Genomic DNA, 22609 nt, shown 5'->3' with positions numbered 1-22609 from the left:
AAGTTGGGACTTCAAAAACATTCATCGAGAAATAGCAAATCTCCAGCGCACCAACGGGGAAGACAGCCTTTGTTTTACAGTCTTTTCCATTCAGTGTTTTTACCACAGAGCCTTTAACACACAGGTAAGTGCCATGAAGGAATTTGTACCTTTACCACACAGGTACGTTTTTTTTTTCAAATAACATAATTATTAGATTTTTAAAAATACATATATCACGTCCGGGATGTGTTAAAGGGAGGTAAGTGTAATGGTAGGGTTTAGTGGTGGATAGTGGTAAATAGAGGTAAGGTTCATTTTAGAGTTATGGGTGGTTTGTGGTAAAGGGAGCAAAGGGTAATTTTATGGGTTGGGTTGGGTTGGTTAGTGGTCAAGGGAGGAGAGAATAATGTAAGGGTTTAGGGGTGAGTAGTGGATACATATAAATGTGGGTGGGGGACCCCCCAAAATATAAATTATTTAAAATTTAAAAAAAAGAAATTATATATACTTACTTTACATATACTTACCATGCGTGGTAAAGGCATGCATGGTAATTGAATGCTTTGTAAAGTCATACATTCCCACCAGCGGTACAAACTGCTTAAAAAAAAAATCCCTTCAAGAAAGTGACAAATTCCCTTTCTGAAGTGAGACTTTGAACCCTTTGCGCCTTGGTCCCGGTCTTCCATGACTATTGATATACATGGGACACTTTTATCGTCTAGGTGCTTTTTTGCTTCAATTCTTGAAAAATGTATAGCTCCAATTCACCTTATTCAATTTGTGTCATCTTGGTCTTATTTTACTCCCAAAAATGTTCTATTTATACTAAAAGTCGATCTGGAGTTTTATTATGTTTGGTGTGACTTCTTCTGCCTCTTATGCACTGCTTAAATACTTGAGTCACGTTACGAGGGATTGATCACAGGTTTACCTTATGTAATTTATGTGAAATCTAGCAGGCTGTGGCCATATAGTTTGAGGTTGAAACTTGTCCACCCCAAATAATAATTTACTTTCCTGCAGGTATGATGTGTTCTAAATTCCAATCACTAGTAATGACCACTTTTTATGTGTGTTTGATATGTAAAGGAATGTATAGCTATATATGTTTCTGCAATGGTTTCAAGTGGTATGAACTGGGAAGTACCAAATAACAATGTATCTCTTGAATGAGACGGTACTCTAATTGCAGGAGAGCTGGATGCAGAAACATGAACGGCAAAAGGGCAGTTTACACAAGCAGTTGTCTATGTCATTACATGATGGAGCAGAGGACCAATTAACAAATTCTGATTGTCCTTTAAGGCTAATGCCATGGCTTTGTTCATTCCAGGTCACTACCATCCAGAACCTCCAGCGCACCCATATCTATGCTGTTGCAGGATTTCACATAATAATGTGGTTGATCTGGCCTGATTTTAGGAACTGCTATGATTAAATGAGTCTACATGTAACCCTATGAATACAGGTATTTATAATTATAATCACAACAACAAGAAGAGCTATATGGAAATCCAGTATAAAAACAGAGTGTTATTATTCACACTTAAAATGTCTTTACCCATAAAGCAGCGTTCATCACTTTGGCCTGAAAATGAAGCCTTAATTTCCTGTTGCCATACAAAGCATCATCTCTCATGTCCAGACTGTCATTTTGATACAATAATATGCATACCACATGGAAGATAGTAGCATTATAGTCATTGATGATACCCATTACGTAGAGATCATCTAAAGATGATGACTGTGGTAGGTAGTGGGTCAGACCAAGGCTGCGATGTAGGAATGGGTGAGGAGCAATAATAGTGACAGTGAGCAAAGAGAAGGTGGGGAGGGTGGTCAAAGAACAAAGACGTGCAGCAAACCAGCAAAAATACATTTGAAAAGTCAGGAAGGGTCATAGTGGTGCATGGACTAGGAGAAGATGTCTTTGGTTTTGGAAAGAGATTTCATAGGGGCCTCGGATGATCCATCTTTCCTACTCAATAACGCAGAGCACCATCAAACATGTTAAAACCAAAGCAGCATACTGATGACATAGGGCCCCATCACATTGAGGGCTATCAGTGGACCTGCCCAACTCACTGCAGTGTTTCCCCATGGAGGCATTACTCTACATTTCTGATGAGATGAAGTCATGCGAGCTAAAAAGCTGAAAGAAGCAAAGAGGTCGTTTATATACGTTGCTACAGGGTCCACAAACAAGAAAGAAGAAAGCATGCTGACTTAGTGGATTTAAAACACTACAATTTTGCAGAATGAAAGCATTATTCAAAATAATGACTGTGTTATAAATTGCAAGTTCCTTACTGCATAGTCCATGTTCACACCAGCCATGCCCTGTGTCACATTTGGAGCATGGTTCTCCTGGGATATAGGGTCGCATCGGTTTCAAACCTTTGTTGCCACTGTACCAAAGCAAAACATAAAAATGATTCTATCTGTAGAATACTGTCTGCAGGAGTAACTCTGGAGTGTTCCTTGGTGTACCAGATCGCACAAGCACTGTGCTTAGAACAATGAAATTACACCCAATTACAACAAAAATATTTAACTTCATTTTTCTGGCTAAATCACACATTAGGGTGAACATTTCTATTTATTAGTGGTCAATTAGAAAATAAAAATATATTAGTAGAGAAAAACAGTCATCAATTCTTAAGAGAGTAAGCTCCCTTGGCTGATTCTGGTGGCTTCATACCTGTAGCAATGACTTACAAATACGGCTTAAAATGGTTTAACTTCAGTTTCACAGTTTACACAATATTTTGATTGTTTCGGGAACTAGAGTTTATTTTTTATTTTTGCCATTCTTTCAGTTTTGAGGAAAGCATGTGTGAGTGGAACAGTTTAGAGCCTAGCGACTATGCATCCTTAGTTACTTCTACATTGTTGATTAAATTAAATGGAAATTTTACTCTTAATGTTTGAGTTAAAACAGTTTTCTAGCACTAAAACAGGAATGCAATACTCCAAGTACCTTGTGGGGGTTGCAGAGAATCTGTGTCCTTGTTACGAGGCTGAAATACGGCATTAATGTATGATTTTGTTGGGTACAATTATGCAGAAGCAAATGGATTTACAACTGTTGTGACTACCTAGCAGGCAAGAATGCAGCTAGGTTTCGTCATAAATGAACATTTACATGCAAAAATGGCTTTGCGAAACAGATTGAATATCTGTAATATAATTACACAATCAGAATAGGGACCTCAGTAAACCCATAATCCTATTATAAGGAGGTGGTACCTAACAGGAAGTGTCGGTCTGTTTAACATTCCTCTTAGATGACGGTTTTTCCTAAATGTAGTGTCCTACCCAGCCCGGGTACTCGTCAGTGACTACAACACACACAGAGAATTGTAATACATGAATTTTTTCTTCAGCGTGTAAGCAAGTACTCAATGTTCTAAACCTTCATTCACTCATTTTTTTTAAACACATTTTTTATTGGGTTTTGTTACACAGAACATACAAATTCAATTGCGTTTTCTATATTGCCCCAACAACCAATAAGATCCCAAGGTCACATTTGCAGGCAGTGGAAGAGAATGATAGTCAGATCATGTGTGTGAGCTCTTCTACAAACATACCCTGGTGCTCCTTCGCCCAACAAACTAACAAGAAATCCCATGTTCCCTCCCCCCTCCCTGAACCCTCATCACCGATGGATATTGGTAGCAATCAACAAAGTAGCGTGTATGCGCAGGAGCCATTGGGAGATGTTCAATGTGATGTACTTGGCATGTCTTGGGGGAGTGCGCCGGGCAGAGTATTAGGCCGTGCCTCGTCACGTGTATCATAATCGCGCAATACTTGTACTAATGCGTCCCAAGCCTGAGCTGTTTCCAGGGCTTTGTCATTGTGTTGTCTTCATGCAGTGCGAAATCTTAACATACTTTCTCCCTGAGCCCACTTAAGAAACTCATTACTCCATCTAGTGCCATTGGGTCCCATCGCTGCTTTCCAGTGTCTCGTAATTTCTCGCTTTGCTAATATGAGCCCCATGTCCATAAATTTACTAGTGACCTTATTCTTGGGGTATGAGGGAACCAGTGTAGGACACTCACCACCATGTCAAATTCTAAGCCCCTCTCTGTAATCATGTTCAAAGTGGTTCCCACTTCCTTCCAATACTTCTCCAAGATCAGGCATGTCCATAGCATATGTCCTAATTCTACGCCTAATGTCGCACATCGAGGGCACGCCGCAGTGTCTGCGTCAAAATACTTTTTGATCTTTCCCAGAGTCAGGTATGCGCGGTGGAGGATGTAGAAGTGCACTAGCTGGAATCGTGCATTGAGTGTACTTTTCCAGGCCCTTCGCACTATTTGTGCCCACACCGTCTCAGGGATGTCCTTACCTATATCGGCTGCCCACTTTTCCTTCAGTGACTCTAGGGGAGTGAGTCCTTCATTAATCATTCGAGAGTAGAGGCATGTGACTGCCTTGAAGGTTCCTGCGGCCATCATAGCATATTGGCAAGCCATCGTTGTTCTCGGCTCCGCCAAACCCTCTCTCCAATGCTTCTGTATTGCCTGCGTCAGTGCCACATGCAGTAGGAAGCCCCCTCTGGGTAGATCAAATCGTTCCAGGAGTGTTGGGTAGGGCAGAAGGACTCCCTCCTCGTATAAGTCCCCTACTACTTGGACACCTGCTTCTTCCCAATCCTGTAGTTGCGACCAATCCCCACCATGTGGTAGCGGCGTTAGCATCCCCAAAGGGATTTCAGGGGCATACAGATGTAACACATTCGCTCTACACTGTGAGCGATTCCAGGAGAGTCTGATTGTTCTTTCTTCCTGTGTTAGCTCTCTAAGAACTAATTTCTGTTGTAATGCTATAAAGGAAAGTACATGGCGAGGAATGCCTCGACCCCTGGTATGTTCTGGGCCTCTGAATTCTCACGCCACCTCTTGCGTATAGGCCTGTAGCTGAGCTGCCAAGTAATACAATTCGAAATCGGGGACCGCTAGCCCTCCCTCCGTCTTAGGTCGCAGCAGGGTCATCAATGCCACTCTCCGGCGACCCGATCCCCAGAGGAATGATACTATTATAGACCTTAGGAGTCGGAAGGTAGCAACAGGTATCCACACTGGTAGCGTCCTGAAGTAATAAAGGAGTCGCGGAAGGGCCACCATCTTCAGCAGCGCTATGCGGCCTGCCATGGACATGCTGCTCTTCAGGGCTCGTATTCCGCGGCCTATATTTCCTTCCAATAGATCAGTTGGCGTGTGATAAATGTGTACGCCCAGATATTTCAGGCAACTGGGCTCCCAGCGTACCGATATGGTCGTGGGTGGTTGGGTTTCCCCTTTGCGTACAGGGAACAGACATGTCTTGGCCCAATTCACTTTCAGGCCTGATATTGCGCCAAAGCTCGTAAGCGTGTTTTCAGCTCCAACCAGCGCCTCGTCGGCATCCTCGAGAAAGAGCAGGAGATCATCCGCGTATAATTATATGTAGTGGCGCCCAATTCTACTTCGTAAACCTCCATAATGGTCCCCTGTTCGGGTCGACATTGCTAGAGGTTCTACTGCCAGGGCGAACAGCAGAGGCGACAGTGAGCACCCCTGTCTCGTGCCTCTCTCTATTGGGTATTGCTGGGAGATCAGTGAGCTCGTTTTTAGTCTAGCTACCGCTGAGGTATACAGCACAGTCATCCATCCTATATAATCCTCACCCACTTCAAAACGTCTCAACACCGCGTAGAGGTATTCTCATTCGAGGCTGTCAAATGCCTTTTCTATGTCCACCGACAATACCATTGGGCATCGAGTCTCATGGTGGTCTCCTTCCAGCAATCGCAGCAAACGGCGTATGTTCGAGGTCATTTTTCGCGTTGGTATAAAGCCAGCCTGGTCTTCATGTACTAGCGGGGTCATGTGGTCTAAGAGGCGAGATGCTAGGATGCTGCTAAGTATTTTGTAATCAGTGGTTAGCATTGAGAGTGGTCTGTACGAGGCTGTGTCTCCGCTGTCTCTCCCTGGTTTCAGTAAGGGTATTATTAGTGCTTCCCACATGGAGTGCGGGAGTCGCCCCAATTGTTTCGCTTCTCTATAGACCTCCAGAAATCTTGGCGCCAGAAGGTCAACATATGTGCCATAAAATTCAATGGGTAGCCTGTCTAAGCCAGGGATTTTGTTATGTGCCATGTGCTTTATGGCGCGTCGTATTTCCTCTAATTCGATATCTCTGCCCAACGCTTTCGCTTGATCCTGATCTAATTCTGAAAAGGGGAGCCCTTCGAAAAAGGCCTCCACGTCTGGAATGCCGGTTGTCAGTTTGCTTTTGTATAATGATTCATAATATTTCATGAAGCAGTGCAGAATTTCAGTTTGGAAGTAGACCTCCTCGCCGCCTGCTGTACGCATGGACACTATCGGTGTTCCCCTCTTCATGGGGTTGCCAAGCCAAGCTAATAGGGTCCCAGCCTTGTCGCCCTCCGCATGAGTCCTGGCTGTATACGCTTTATAATCGAAGCTACGCAAACGTTCTGTTTCTATGGCTACCGCTTCTTTAACCTCACTGACCCTACCCTGTAGCTCTGGGTGAACCGATCGTGCGAGTTCTGCATCGCGTAATTTTTTGTCCGCCCTATCCAGATCTCGTAGAAGAACCTTTCGCACTCCTACTTGCTGCCCTATGCAGAATCCTCTCAGGACCACCTTGAAGGCGTCCCACTCCGTCTGCCGCGCCTCAGTCGTGCCAGCGGTGTCCTCAAAGTATTGTACTATTCTTTCCTCCAACGCCCCTTGAAAAAGGGGGTCCTCTAACGACTCAGGGCGTAGTTTCCAAGTGGGGACGCTCGCTGCGCTAGGACACCACTGCATAGCAATTAACAAAGGATTATGATCTGATATCGTCCTTGACAAGTATTCAGTCCTCGTGATCAGTGGTACTAGGTCTGGGGAGCAAAGCATCGCATCCAGTCGCACATGGAGCTCGTGCATGCCTGAGAAGTGAGAGTAATCCAGGGTTTGCGGGTGCTGTGCACGCCAAATGTCTGTCAGGCCCCACCTCAGCTGCCACTCCGTTCTACCCTTGGTGATGCGGTGTGTTGGGGAGTCAGCCATTGGGGGGTGCGATCTATCAAGTGAGACATCCAGCACTGAGTTATAATCACCTCCCATTAGTAAGGGTCCCACCAGGAAGTGAGCTAGGGATCCGGACAACCACGCCAGAAAAGTCAGCTGGTCAACGTTGGGTGCATAAACACTGCAGAAGGCTATGTCCCTACCCCGCAACCTTCCCGATATCGCTACAAATCTACCCTCCGGGTCTATAATTTGTTTGGTTAATTGAAATGGGACCCCAGCTCTGATCCATATTAAAGCGCCTCTAGCAAATGCCGAGTAAGTAGTGTTAAATACGTGTCCCCGCCACCTGCGCTGCAATGCCATCCCCTCAGCTTGTGTCAGATGTGTTTCTTGAAGCATCGCGACCTGCACTCCTCTACGCACTAAGTAGGCATGGATTTTGTGTCGCCGTTGCATGGTGTGGAGCCCCCGCACATTCCAGGTTATACATCTCAAGTTAGCTAGATCATCCATTGTCCCACATTGTCCCGCACATTCTACCACACCCACTTCTTAGTCTCCCTAAACGTGGGAAAACAACAGCATCGATGATGAGCCCACCCTCCAATGTCCCAAAATGAGTCAACCCCCTCCCCCCCAGAACAGGACCTAGCAACCTCCATCTAGTTCCCATCCAAACGTTCCCCATGAACAAAATTTGACTAACCCAACAGGAGTCGCTGTGGATACGTCTTAAGGGCATTACGAGCGGGTTAGTCGCCAGCGGGCAGCCGCCCAAGCATCAAGCTCCGTATTAAGCGATCGAGCCCCAGTCAGTGAAGCATCGCAATGCCCAACCGCATAACAATCCCAGTTAAACAGTCCCTCCCACAATATATAATGAAGCATTCGCTACAGTCCAAAGGTGGAACCCATACAGCTCACCAGGTGCTTCTAGCCCTCATCTATCATTTTCTCCGCCGTCGCTGGGGTGACCACCGGCAAAGGTGTACTGTCCGTTTCAGATCGCTCTGTGTCTGATTGTTCATCTCCCTTTTCGGACCTCTCGTCCTCCTGCGACGGCGAATCTTGTGCTCCGGACAAAGCAGTCACCACCTCCAGAACCCCCAGCCGCTCCGCTGCCGTTTCCGACTGTGATGGTCTTCTCAGACCCCTCCGCCTGTTCCGGATCCGCCGGGATTTTCGTTGCGGCAACCCTTCGGCACCCATCCGGGGTCGGTGATCAAGGACGTCTTTTCCGGATTTGTACAGTTCTAGCCAGGCACAGGCATCGTCAGGAGTGTCAAAGAACCTGGTGGTATTGTCCACAATCACTCGCAGCCGAGCTGGAAAGAGCAAGGAGTACTGTAGGCCCTCAGCTCTCAGTTCTCTTTTGACCACCAGGAAAGAGGTCCGCCGTCATTGTGTCTCGTATGTGTAATCCGGAAAGATATTAATTTTACTGTTCTCTACTTGAAAAGGACCGTTCAGTCGTGCATTGTGGAGCAGCAAATCCCTGTCCCGATAGTGTAACGGTCGGGCGACCACCGGGCGCGGAGGACGGCCCTGCTGCAGTGGCCTGGCCGGGACTCTGTGGGCCCGCTCCAGTGTGTAGAAAGAGGAGAGACCCTCCGGCGCCACCACTGCCCGGAGCCATTCCTCAAGGTAGAGTACCATATCTTTCCCCTCCACTTTCTCCGGCAAGCCTACTATCCTGATGTTGTTTCGGCGATTACGCCCTTCTGCCTCCTCCGCCCGTCTCTCCAGCACATCCATGCGGTCCAGCACGTTGGTCATAGTGGCTGCAAGGTCTTTATGCGCCGGCTCTAGAATGTGGATCGTGTCCTCCACCATTTTAACTCTGTCCGTCAATTTTCCTTGGTCGGCCCGCAGTAGTCCCAGGCCGGTGGCCACCTGTGCAATGTCTTGCTGAAGCGCCGCTCGGGAGTCTGCTATTGCCGAGAGAATTTCGTCCAGTTGACGTTGCAATTGAGGGTCTCGCGGTTGTCCGGAGTCGGCGCTGTCTCCCTTGTCTGGCGCCTCGGAATCCGACGTGGGCTGAGCCCCGCCCTTGGTCCCCTTAGGTTTGCCCATGGTGGGGGTGTGTGGCCGAACGTCTCGGCAGCAGGCAGGAAGGCGCAATTCGGAAGCAAGGGGCTCAGTGTAGTTAGCTGTTCTCGAGGCCATATCCCTGGAGCCTGTTGAGCTATGATCCAGACGTTTGGAGCGTAGGGGTCCTCAGCAGCAACACTGTCCTATGAATCCAGCAGGAGTCACCAATGTTGCAGCGATGCAGGCATCGTCCACGGGAGCTCAGGGCAGGTTAGAACGGGCCCCAATGGAGTGACTAGGCGTCAGCCGCAGGACCCCCGCGGCGATAGGAAAGGAGCAGGCCGGCATCGCCCATATGTATCGTCATCGGCCAACCAGCAGCATAAAGCCCGCTCTAGGGTAGTCCCCACCGGGTCAGCCGGCGTGCGTCCTTCAATCGTGTTGTAGTGAGCTAATGTCTTCCATATGTAGCTCCGGGAGGGTCCCCCTCTACCACAATGCTGCTCACACTCGCCTCTAGGGTCCGCAGGAGTAGGCCATAACCCAGGGGCCTCTGGTCATAGGGGTAAGAAATGATCCGTGTGCAGGCGATAACACTAGAAGGCAGCAGCAATCGGTCCCCAGCAACAGAGTTCTCCCATATTGGTCACTGCGCAGTGTCTCTCTGCCCGCACTCGGAGACGGGGCGTGTCAGTGCCTTCGCCAGTACCTCGGGTCGCCACGTGACATCCACGAAAAATGTAAAAGATCGGCCTCATCTGCCCATAATCAGTGGCTAGGTAATGCTGGGAACCGTCCCTCGTTGTCTCACCACCCGTCTTCCCGCTGCGCCGCCGTGGGAGCCCGCCACCTCGTCTCACCTTCAATATGCAGCGCGTCTCGTCGCAGCCTCCAAACTCCTCTCAGCAGTTTCGGTTGTTAGGCGCTCAGTTCGGGGGTCCCGTAGTGTAGAACCTATGTCCCAGAGATCGTCCCTCTCAATGAGCGGAGATTGTGCTCAGGGAGCCGCAGGGGTCCGAGGGAACCACTCGCCCGCGGCACCGCCGGACTGCAGCGCCACCTCCCTCCTCACTCCGGGGGTATACAGCCTCACTCCTGGGCTTCGCAGCGGCCGAGGGGGTGGGGAGAGGTCATCAGCCGCACTCGCCAGCAAGGCAGGCGGAACAGTATATCCGCGGAGCTCGGTACCGCAAGCACCCCAGCGGCGTCCTCGCCCCCGCGAGCTGGGGCCAGCAGCGTCTCTCGTCCGAGAAGCCCAACGTGGGGGAGTCAAGCACCTCGCCCCCAGGGTATGGGCCCACGGATCCTCAGTGCAGCTCTCAGGAGTGGGCTGAACAGGCGCAACACTCGTCTCCCCGTGCGGTCCTCCCCAGTCTGCAACCGCACCGCAGCATGGATCGGCAGGGCTCCTTGCAGTGCTCGGTACCCAGGGACTCAGCTCGTCTTCGCAGCCGCCATTTTAGGTGCGCCCTCAGTCGGGGCACCCCGGGCAGCCCGTCGGCGATTTTCAGCGCTGGTGGTAATTTCGGCACAGCGTTCTGTAGGTCAGCCGCGAGGGAGACCTCCCTCTCGTTGTTTTAGGCGAATTGGGGGTCAGCAAAAGCGATAAAACAGTATTGAAACAGGATCAATGAAGGCTAGATCGTGGAGCTCAACGCTCAGGCGGCCTCCTCCATCGGCGTTCAAGCCACGCCCCACCTTCATTCACTCATTACCTTCCGACTCTAATGTTACAGGTCTACGGAATCCATCAGGATCCAAAAGAGTTCTGTCATTCATTATTTACACAACACTACACTAAGCTTATAAATGCAACAGAAAAATGTCTAGCAGACACTGGCTCAAGCAGGAAGACAGAAGTGTCAGACCTATATCAGTGTGTCACTTTCATTAGACTTAGCCAGAAAAGATATGGGACAGCTCCATTTGCTGCAAGTTGAAAAAAACACATAGTCTCACATTCAACCATTCAGATTGACCAAGGTTCACTTTAAATATTGTCACACATCCTTTCTTAGACTAAGGGCCTCATTACTATGTCACGGAATCGGGCCAGACTGACCTCTGGTCGGCGGTTTCTGACTGCAGTATTAGGATCTGACTGCATATGGTGCAGTCGCATACTCCCATTTCTCTATGGGAGATTGTGCTGCAGTCGGAGACCGGCCGCAGTACAAGCTCTCATAGAGAAATGGGAGTCTTTGTTAATCCCTGCACTGCGTGGCAGGCAGCATATGTACCTCTCAGGCCCACAACTGGAGGCAGCTGTTGCAAGTGGTGCCCTGCTAGGGGCCCCCAAAATCACCTTCCAACAGACTTTTCAGGTTGGAAAGCCCGACATGAAAAGCCTGTGGGAAACCTGCATCGTACTCCTGATGACAAAATGCCATCCTTAAGGGATTACATGCCGGTTCCAACTGGAATTACCAGCCATTTTCAATTCGGATTGCCGTATTCGTAATACAGGAGTCGGAATTGAAACCGAAGATGATGGTTCAGAAAGCCTCCGACCACAGGTCGGAGGCTTTCCGACCGACATTCAAATCAGGGCCAACATGTCCTACTTCACTTTTTGTCAAAATAAACAACAAAATAATTCATGTGAATTCTTGACTACATGCTTCTTAATTCAATGGGCGTCAATGGTATATGCTCAGGGCATTAACAGTGGTTAACAGCACCCACCAGTGCGATAATTCAGGCATTCTGATTGGCCAAGCCTGTATCAGCATTTCATACAGGGCTTCTTTGCTCTCCAGCTGGGTTCACTCTCTGTTAAATTCCTACACATACCTACATACAAAGTGCTAACACTTTTTAAACCTATAACAGCAATCCTTTGTGGAACTGTGAACACCCTTTTAAAGATAAGGATTGACTTATGTTACCGTTTAATAAAAGAAAAAAAATTTCATCAGTGTTAGAAATTTGACCATAAAATTGGAATAGTGATACTCACAGAAGTGTTACTATAACACAGGAGAGTTCAATGAGTTAGATTTTTATTAGGAAAACTGTGAATTGTAGGGTTAATATTGAAAAAAACATAATATTAACCTTTCTTGTGTAGAGTAATTATTTCCCTCCCCGGCAAATGTGCTGCAAGGTGCCTTCCCACTGTGAGTTCCATGTACACACCTAGTTATATTGGATGGATGAGGTACAAAAGTCATTGGGATCATTGGAAGCCTACTAGAGGAGTTGTAAGACTTGAGATGTGGGGTGACAACATGATAGCCCCTTACCATTGACCACTGGACCCTCTCAGGTTCTGAGTTACAGGTTCCCTCACCAAGAAAGGCAGAGAAATCACAAGTATGAAAGATTTTCAGTGGGAGGGAGAATACATTCAATACACTTCATCAGAGGTACCATAGCGGTTGTATGAAAGAAACATATTACAGAAAACTATCTGGTAGCAAATCACATTTAGAAGTGTTGTTGGAGGATAAGGAGTGTAATCTCATTCCTAAAGGTAAAATCTGATGGGTACCATCTAATAATGGGGGGATAGACTTTTGCAGACAGGGAGAGTTTAAGCTGCTGAATATGCAGGGACCTTTTTAGAGGACTAATTTCTGGTAAGAAGTTTGCTGACCCTGAATGCATCATTTTATGTACTGTACAAGCCAGCCATAGCTACTCTTTACAGTGGCTGTTAGTTCATTTGACTGTACTTGTTATTCTAAGAAATGGACAATGGAGTGCATGACCTGCTCTACACACTGCATACAATAGCAGTACGTGTATATGTATGTGCTAAAGGACTGCATCACTATTGCATGACGTACTGCAGGGGGAGTGGCACTTTGCAACCGTCACTCTATCTCACACTGCATATGGACTGTCGAGCGCAATGGCAGATATTTCACCAGGGGTCCTAATCCCAGGGTGGCTGCTTCCCTAAAAGACATGACCAATTTTGGTGGGCAAAACTCTACTTCCTTAAACGATAACTATAAATGAGGCCTTAGTAGGGAGGACACATCCACCACGATGACAAGCTGCAAATTCCATTATAGATCTTTTAAAACAGATCTTTAAGATTTATAAGAAAATATGATCACTCCATCATTGTGTTATACCTCAACCTTTAGAATTAAAGGCTGTTGCTTTTGTAACCTATCATTACTTCACTACGGCTAAGAGCAGTTCTTGTAACTACCAGTCAGTTGTCAGCATTGCCCCCTACTTTATATCTTTACACAGGACAGTGGTCCCTAGTCAATAGAATATTTTGTGAAATAAATATAGACTAGATAGCAACTATAGTCATTGTCCAGCCGGACAGTATTTCATTTCTGATAAATAAGATACAGAAATAGTATGGTGTGATACAAGCGGGACACCAGCCGATGCCCAACTAACACACTCAAGAGAAAGACAAACAGGAATTTACAGGCAATTCAGGTAGTCTGTGTATCACAATTCACAATCAGACAATGTAGTTATCATACTATTGCTTGCGCACATTAGCATAATTCATATGCATATAGTGTGACAAGGTCGACGACGTTTCGAACCCTATAGTTATTCAGAGTTCATCTTCAGGACAAACAATACATGCCTTCTTATTTGAAAAGTCAAAGATAACTTTTTTAGCCCATACTACGGGCACCAATTGCCAGAACATGTATTAATACAGAAGCAAAAGGAAAAAAGGAGGAAGGAAAAATATATAGAAACAAATTAGGGCATTTTACAAGAGATCACACACTTAAACAAGCATTTACAATGCAACGGTTTCGCCTTTGGAAAAGTTAAAGCTATTGGCTTTGTAAATGACAACATTTTTATTTATGTGTTTGCCATTTATTTAGGATATCAAAGCCATGTCATTTACAAAGCCAATAGCCTAATCTCTCGCAAATGCGACACCTATTGCATTTGCACCCACACCCACACAAAAAACTGGATCACAAGAAGGGAACAGAGGCACACACAAAACCAGGTCACAAGCAGGCAACAGAGGCACACACAAAACCGGGTCGCAAGCAGGCAACAGAGGAACACACAAAACCGAGGGGGCAGGGAAGCAGCTCTACTTGATAAGAATAAATCAGAGATCTGGCAACGATGGGCGTGATCATGGAGGGAATACTCAATCCACAAACAGGAGAGTAAGAAGCACTGCAACCAAATTTGCAAAGTAAGGAAAACATCAGAAAGAGGTAGAAAGAATTCCATGTTAGACAGAGGAAATGACATATTGTAAAAATCGTAAGGTAGGAAGAAGATGGAAGGAGCTAGAGCCACAGTTACAAGGGAGGACAAGAAAGAGAGGGTAAGAGAAAGAGAAAAATTTAGCAGATATGAGATATTGTTTTGATTAAAAAAAAAGTCATTGAGCAAGAAAGAAATAATAAAACAGTTAATGATGACAAACAAAGACTCTCCAGAGAGAAGTTGGACTGCGTGTTATAGTGAGGGAAAGGTAACTAGACGTACAAAGAGGAGCAAAGCCAGAGGGGAATTAAGATGAGAAGCTAGAGAGAAAACAAGAGATTAGACACCTCCGAGAAGAATGATAGAGAAAGGGGGAATGAAAGTGGCACTAGTGAGAACTGGGAAGTAATTCAAAAAGAGCGAAAAGTTTGAGAGGCAACTAAGGAGTTTTGGGAGACACGTAGAGCAAAGGAAATACCTGATACAACTGGTAAAATGAGCAACAAGTGACAGAATGCAGCCTGAGAGATAGAGCAGAAGAACAGTGGGAGGAAGACAGAACATTACAAGAACAGTTTGCTTGAAATATAGATCAGAGATTATTTTGCCTGCTGGTGAGCCGATGACCAATAGACATGTCACCTCAAAGGTCACTGTATTCCTCAAGGGAGAGAAGAAATGACCCAGTCAAGATATGCACCTGACTGCATGCCTCCACCTCTCCTCTTGAGCCACAGTCATTTCTGTGCATCTCCACAAGGATTTCTAAGAATCTGTTTCCCCTGCAGTGCAGGTGCAGTCAGGCAATCAGCATGGCTCTGGTGATAAGAGACCAGTCACATGCTGCCCTTGTGAGTGACCTCTCCCTGGAGAAGTGGTGTGATCTCGGACTTTTCCACCAATTTTATTTTGCTGCATTAAATCTTTTCAATACTCATTTAGATTCCATCTTCTTCCACTTCGGAAAGTGATTGAAATGCTCCAATTGTAACACATACATCCTCCCCAAGGCTACCATGGACTGCAGTGAGCAAAAACACGGGTGTTGATCGGTTTATAGAGTGCGCTCGACAAAAGCACCGTAGGTACCTCACCTCTGCCATACCTCCCACGATTAAACATCTGCTTTCTCCCAGAGGACCTTCAAATGTGCCTCAAAAGCCATCTCCTTCACTTCGAATGTTCAACTATCACCTTGGCCTCCCATGGCCACCACTTGAACAAGCACACATTGATTACTCCAGGCACACATTGTTTACTCTAAGCACGCATTGATTACTCCAGGCACAATTTGATTACTCTAAGCACACATTGATTACTACAGGCGCAATTTGATTACTCTAGGTACACACTGATTACTCCAGGCACACATTGATTACTCTAGGCACACATTGATTACTCCAGGCACCCATTGATTAATCCAGGCACACATTAATTACTCTAGACACACATTGATTACACTAGGCACGCACTGATTAATCCAGGCGCCCATTGATTACTTCAGGAGCGATTTGATTACTCTAGGTACGCACTGATTACTCCAGGCATACATTGATTACTCTAGGCACACATTGATTACTCAAGGCACACATTGATTACTCCAGGCACACATTGATTACTCCAGGCACACATTAATTACTCTAGACACACATTGATTACACTAGGCACGCACTGGTTAATCCAGGCGCCCATTGATTACTTCAGGAGCGATTTGATTACTCTAAGTACACACTGATTACTCCAGGCGCACATTGATTACTCTAGGCACGCATTGATTACTCCAGGCGCACATTGATTACTCCAGGCACACATTGATTACTCTAGGCACACATTGATTACTCCAGGCACGCATTGATTACTCCAGGCACGCATTGATTACTCCAGGCACGCATTGATTACTCCAGGCACGCATTGGTTACTCCAGGCACGCATTGGTTACTCCAGGCACGCATTGAATTACCAGGCCTCGTTGTGCTGTATAGCAGATGCACTGCTTTGCTTCGTTGCACTGTTCGCCTTCTGCCTGTCCTTGTTTCCGTTCACTGAAACAAGCCCCATGCCCAGATCGTTAAGCAGTCTCAGGGCTGCTCCACATAAATAAATCCGAACACAAACAGTTCATTCATGCGTGGAGCTACCGCCTCTCCCGTGCACAACACACGCCCTTATACATTGAACTTTGGAAGTTCTCTGACATATAGAAACAGCAAAGCATAAAACTTGTGAGCCGCACATCGTCTCAAAAATGAACTATTTTCGTTTTTTCTGGGTAAATGACCTGCACACGTTCGGCGCTGCTATCAACAATGCCACCCCCGCCCTCCCCCTCCCCCCCCTATATAATCCACCTGCCGCCACCTCCATACCATGCCCCCGGGCTCGTCCAAGACGAAGAGGAGGTGGTCCGCAAGAGTTAAGCATTAACAGCGGGTCTCTCACCTGGAGAGGGCAGACCAGTTCCTGCGGCTCAGAGACATTGCGGCGGCGGTCGGGAGCTCTGGAAGCGCTGCCAAGCAAACGAGTTCACCTGCGTGCGTGTGGTTTCTGTTTTTGCTGCTTCATCCCTCAGAGCGGCTGGTGCCGGGATCGCCCCATCCGACAAGTGCAAAGCCAACTAGAACGAAACACAAAGGCAACACCCCTGCGGAGGATTTGCGGTATCCTGTGAAGAGGGATGGGCGAAAACGCTGTTGTTCCCTTGACCCCCTGCCTTGGTGGCTGTTGCTGCACCTTCACCCTGGTGGCTGCTGCTCTTTCCTGCTGCTTGCAGGTCACGTGACAGCTTTTTTTTCTTATCTCCAACCCTGTCACTGCTTAACTGTAACTTGTCTTTTAGCAGCAACTTGCAAAGTATTAAAAAATGAAAATAAAAAGAGCGCGCTAGGTAGGGCGAGAAGGGCGGGGCCGGCTTCGTACAAAGTGCACCTCGCTGCCGGTTTTACAACCTGTCTGTGCAGGCGAAGGTTTCCAGAGGGGTTCCGATGTGGCCTTTCTGGGACATCATGCGAGTGTGTCTCGGGTGCCCCAGGTTCATTTTAGGTGTGTGAGGGGAGAGCCTCCTCCCTGTGGCGGAGCCCTGACTCAGATCTCGCTCGACCGGCCCGTCTTGGAAAGAAGGGTGCTGCCAGGTTCCCAGAACACACCTGCAGAGGCGGGACATTGGGCGATACAGATTTATCAGGAAAGAATCTGTGACGTATTGCATCCCAGATATGGGCCATCTGATTTCACGATGATCCTTTTGGCATTTAGCTATGGACTTCAAATGCAAGAGGCACCCGGACTGTGGCTAACAAACATTCTTCTCATGCCATTTAACCTGTGTGCCCAATATGGCGTCGTCAAGGGGGTCTACGTACAGGGTAAATTAAGCTCTCTGCTTCAACTGATAACTGGACTACAAATCTATCAGTCATGGCACTTACTGGCCTTTTCTGACTGTTTCTGACTGTTTACAAAGGCGAAATTCATCCGAGGTCGGGAAGGGTGGCAACCTAAACAATAACAAGTCAGGTTCCGGGCCGGCAGCCAATCACAGCGCGGCCCGGGAATGACGTCACGGGGGTGTCCCGGGCCGGCAGCCAATCGCAGCGTGGCCCGGGACAAAGGGGCGGGGCTTAAAAAAAGCACCAGAAACGCCCCCGAATCGCGTTTTCGAGAGAAAACGCGATTGACAGCCTCTGCCTCCCAATGGCTAGCCTCCATTTATGGAGCTAGCCAATGATAGGCAGAGGCGGGTCATCAGCCCAGATAGAAATCAAGAGGTTTTGCTAGCGCATGCGTACTTCGTACGCATGGCTAAGGCAAAACCTAAAAACATAATTACATTAATTTCAGCCCATAAAGGAGATGCGCCAAACTTCTAGAACCACAACCACGCATTCCAGTATGCCAAGATGGATAGAAGTTTCAGGTACCGTAGTTGAGAGATAGTTACCCCAGGAAGGTTAGTGAGCGAAGTGACATAGCAGCAGACAGTATCAACCAAAACCGCCTATGCCCAGTTGAGATTGAGGTAACGACAATACTGTAGTAAACAAAGGTTGCATGCCTGCACGTATTAAGGTCATCACAAAAGAGAGTAACACACCTTGTGAGAAGTGCACTTAATTAATTAAAGCGCCGTGCAATACTAGGTAGCTCAGTAAGGAATTACCTGCAGGGCTAGTATGAAATGCCCTAAACCAGTAATAATAACGTGGTAGTCCGCCTAAACCAGGGGAATTGTAAAAATTAGTTGAGGACCTCAGCATATAGACAATATGACAAAGAACAAGAGGGAAATGCACGCTTACCGGATAGTTAGCCGGGCAGCAATAAACCGTGATAGGGGCAGTGCTGTAAGGAAAGAAACGAACAATAGCGAATACTGAAGGAATTCCAAGGGTCAGGGTGATCGAGGCTGATTACTATCTTAATCCACGAGGATCTTACCGGCAAAAAGGAGGGAACGGGTCGTCAATGCGGTCCGCGTTCGGGTGAAGATTACCCAGACTCGAAGAGTAAACAACAACCAGGAAGTAAGAAAGTGAAGGACCACGTGATGTAAAGTGGCCCAATCACGAGCATGCACCATTCGGGCGGCCGTTTTGGAATAGTGAAAGGAAGTGAGAAGAAGTGAAGAAACGCGTCGGACATGCTGGTTAAGTGATGCTACCAAAACCAATTCGTAGGTAGGCAAACAATATCACAATAAGAATTATGGCAAAGTACATCGTAATTCAATTCATTAAAAACCTGCAATTTTGCATTCATGTTAAAAGCACTCAAAGGGCTGGGCACAACAAGGTTCAATTCTTGGTTAGACAATCGGCAAGGAGTAATAAACAACATTTCCAAAGGGGCAATACGTGGAACTATATATATGCAATATATTGCACCAACAATTACAAAGTCTAAGGAACAATTTTTGAACACGATTATGGACCAGAGGCAATTGTTATACACAAAGTCAAAACTCAGGTATATATGCAACTTCCAGACCTTAAACCAAGTTACAGAGCCAACAAGATCACCATTTAAGCACGTTTCAGTGTGTAGATTACAGTAGAGAAGTCCAATCTTCGGCGCGGTTCAGCCCATTGTGAATACTTCGAGTCTTGAGTATCCAATGGAGTTCTTCTTTATTAAGAAGCTGCTGTACATTCGCCCCGCTCTGGGGTATTTTGATTGTGGAAATAATAGTCCATTTAAAATCCAATTCTGTATGAGCCAGTTCGCTAAAGTGGTCAACCAACGGTGCGTTGGGCGTCTTGCAGCGTATGCGACTTCTATGTTGGCACATCCTGAGTCTTGCTTTTTGTGTGGTTTGACCTATATGGATCTTTGCACAAGGACAGAAGATAGCATAGATAACATTTACGCTGTTACAGTTTGTAAAGTGTCTACGTGTAAATTTGATATCATCATAGACAAATTCTTTGCCCTCAATAGTAGTATCGCACATAGAACAATTACCACATTTAGCATGGTCTGTCAAGCGAGGAAGGCCCCATAGGTCATCCAAAGTTTCAGTGGGGTCGGTAGAAGGTAGAGCAGCCCTCACTAAATGGTCTCTGATATTCTTGGATTTTTTAAAGGCAAACAATGGTTTGTCCACAGTGAGCACTCCTGCATTTACTATTTCCTTCTTGGACCTTAACATCCAGCTCCTTGAAGGCAGACTTATTACAGGTCTGTATAGAAAACCTACGGAGCGCAATTCTCTGTTGAGTTATCAGAGCCATCACCCACGCGCTCTGCGTGATTCTCTTCCATATTCCCAATTCCTGCGTCTCCACAGGAATTGCTATATGAAAGAAGATTATTTTTTTGAAGCACGAGTACTTAGTTCCAAACTGAAGGCGAGAGGCTATCCCCACAAGCTTATCCGGAGCTCCCTCAAAAGAGCCTGGTACTGTCCTAGAGACATTCTACTTGAGCCCAAATCCAAAACTACTGAAAACCGACTGGTTTGTGTCACAACTTTTTCCCCTGCATCAAACTCTATTACGAAAAGTGTCAAAAAACACTGGCCAGTAGTAAATGCAGGAGTGCTCACTATGGACAAACCATTGTTTGCCTTTAAAAAATCCAAGAATATCAGAGACCATTTAGTGAGGGCTGCTCTACCTTCCACCGACCCGTGGACACTTTACAAACTGTAACAGCGTAAATGTTATCTATGCTATCTTCTGTCCTTGTGCAAAGATCTATATAGGTCAAACCACACAAAAAGCAAGACTCAGGATGTGCCAGCATAGAAGTCGCATACGCTGCAAGACGCCCAACGCACCGTTGGTTGACCACTTTTTTAGCGAACTGGCTCATACAGAATTGGATTTTAAATGGACTATTATTTCCACAATCAAAATACCCCCGAGAGGGACGAATGTACAGCAGCTTCTTAATAAAGAAGAACTCCATTGGATACTCAAGACTCGAAGTATTCACAATGGGCTCAACCGCGCCGAAGATTGGACTTCTCTACTGTAATCTACACACTGAAACTTGTTTAAATGGTGATCTTGTTGAGGGGCGTGGTCAACAGCATGGCCGGTTAGGACGTGCTCCTTAGTAGCTCCCGCCGAGTTGCCTGTAATCCGCCGTTAAATACTGCCCACCAGCCCCGTTCTGGCAGGCATCAGCTCACGAAAGCACCCGACACCAGCTGGGACCGAAACATCGAGACCTGCAGCGCCGGAGGTCGTGAAATCCCTGTTCCGCGATTACCGGGAGCTCCAATGGCTGGCCTCAAGATGGCGGCCGGGCCCTGAAGGGAGAAAAAAAGTCCGGAATAAATTACAGCGAGCCGGAGGGACGCAACCGGGCCAGCCTACGCCCGTAGGTGCGGAGGGGCTGAGGCGAACCTCGGACCGCCGAGGTAGCAGGACGCTCGGGGTATCGAGACGGCCCCGGCCTGGGGGCGGAAGGTGACTTACCCCCCCCCCCTGGCGTTGATGGAGGCACTGTGAGTGGCGGAGGCGAACCCGAGATAGCCTCCGATTGACGGAGCAGGAGTACGGCGGAGCCCCGCGGAGGAAGCCGGGTGACCAGTGGGGCTGAGACGGAGCTCGGGCCTGCGCTGCGGACGGTGGTGCTCCGAAGGCCCTGGAGCCGGCCCAAGCTGTGGGGAGCGACGGAGCCTTCCAAACTGGTGCAGCACTGCACAGCGGCGGACCCAGGTCAGGAGGAGCAATAGGCGCCCAAGACAGCGGAGATTGCCCCCGGGGGTGTGCCACAGGAGAAGCCGGCTGAAACACTGAGTTCTGGCCCGGGACCTGGAGACACAGGGTCCCGAGAGGCGGGCTGGGGCTGATCCGTCTGAGGCTGAATGTGCCCCGCAGACCTCTGAGGTGAGGCATAGCGATACGAAACCGGCGGCTTGGGTGCAGAAGGCCTACTCGGTGCGCTGAGACTGACAGGAGTGAGGACACAGCTCCCTGCTGGGCTGGGTGGAGACCACGGCAGATGCTGGAGGCCCGTAAGATTGGCACAGTTGGGTGCACGGCTACCGGGGTCTATGTGCACCACAATACAGTCGGGGGTCTAACGTGAGGGGCACTGGAACCCCTCGCCGCCAATCCGGCTCAGACACAGAGACTCTGCCCTTGCTGAACAGGGGCACTACCAGCGGGCTTCGACTAATAGCGAGTCAATGCCTTTTGGCAGGACGTCTTAGGGGCCCGAGCCCCTGCGGAGCCCCCACCACCCGGTAGCAGGAAAAGGTACTCACAGGCGGACATCCGGACCCTGACGCCCTAGGGCTGCGGACAAGAGAGAACTCACTGCGCGCCCACCACCAGGCGCAGGACGCCGACTGCCGGGACACGGACGCTGCCTGCGCCCCATCCACTCACGGGGTCCGATCCATCGGCCTGTCCCTCACCGCCTCTGGCTCCCCAAGACAACAGGAGTCTATGCGAGGTGCGCCGGGACGCAGAGAGAGGGGAGCGACCGGGAGAGAACACCCCGAGAGACACCGGTGCAGACAAACCTACCGGGTGCTCTCCACAACAGACCGGAGCAAGGTGAAAACAGAAGCTGGTGGAGACCCACGCAAATACCGGTGAGAGGCTCGCAGACCACTGATGCTCCGAAATACAATACTGAGGAAACGGCCGGCCCATTAGAGCGCGACTATTGAGCGAGACATAGGGTGGAACATCGTTTTTCCCGAGTGGTTGAACCACCTATTTTGCAGTTATGGGGAAGAAAGACACTATACCCAAAACGCCCAAACAAGGGCCCATGGACAATTTTGCCGTGCCTAGACAGGTGGTGGAAACCCTCTCGAACGCATCCGGGGTGCGCTCGGACACTGATCTTCTCATGGGGGCCATTCAGGCATCCCAAGCCGATATCCAGGAATCACGAGCCGCCCTGGAGGTGAAGATAGGCGAAGTGGG

General features: G+C 47.9%; 1 protein-coding gene across 1 annotated transcript in view; it reads right to left on the bottom strand.

The window, feature by feature from the left end:
• LOC144798394 (cysteine-rich venom protein tigrin-like) overlaps nucleotides 1-22609 on the bottom strand; it is a 396128-nt gene that overhangs the window by 146406 nt on the left and 227113 nt on the right. The window contains exon 5 of the mRNA XM_078669247.1: nucleotides 2296-2393. Within this exon, the coding sequence (XP_078525373.1) occupies nucleotides 2296-2393 (98 nt within the window). The remainder of the gene's footprint in view (nucleotides 1-2295; nucleotides 2394-22609) is intronic.

This window comes from Lissotriton helveticus, chromosome 12, assembly GCF_964261635.1.
Source record: "Lissotriton helveticus chromosome 12, aLisHel1.1, whole genome shotgun sequence".
Taxonomy (NCBI): domain Eukaryota; kingdom Metazoa; phylum Chordata; class Amphibia; order Caudata; family Salamandridae; genus Lissotriton; species Lissotriton helveticus.
This window is presented reverse-complemented; position numbering and strand designations above follow the sequence as displayed.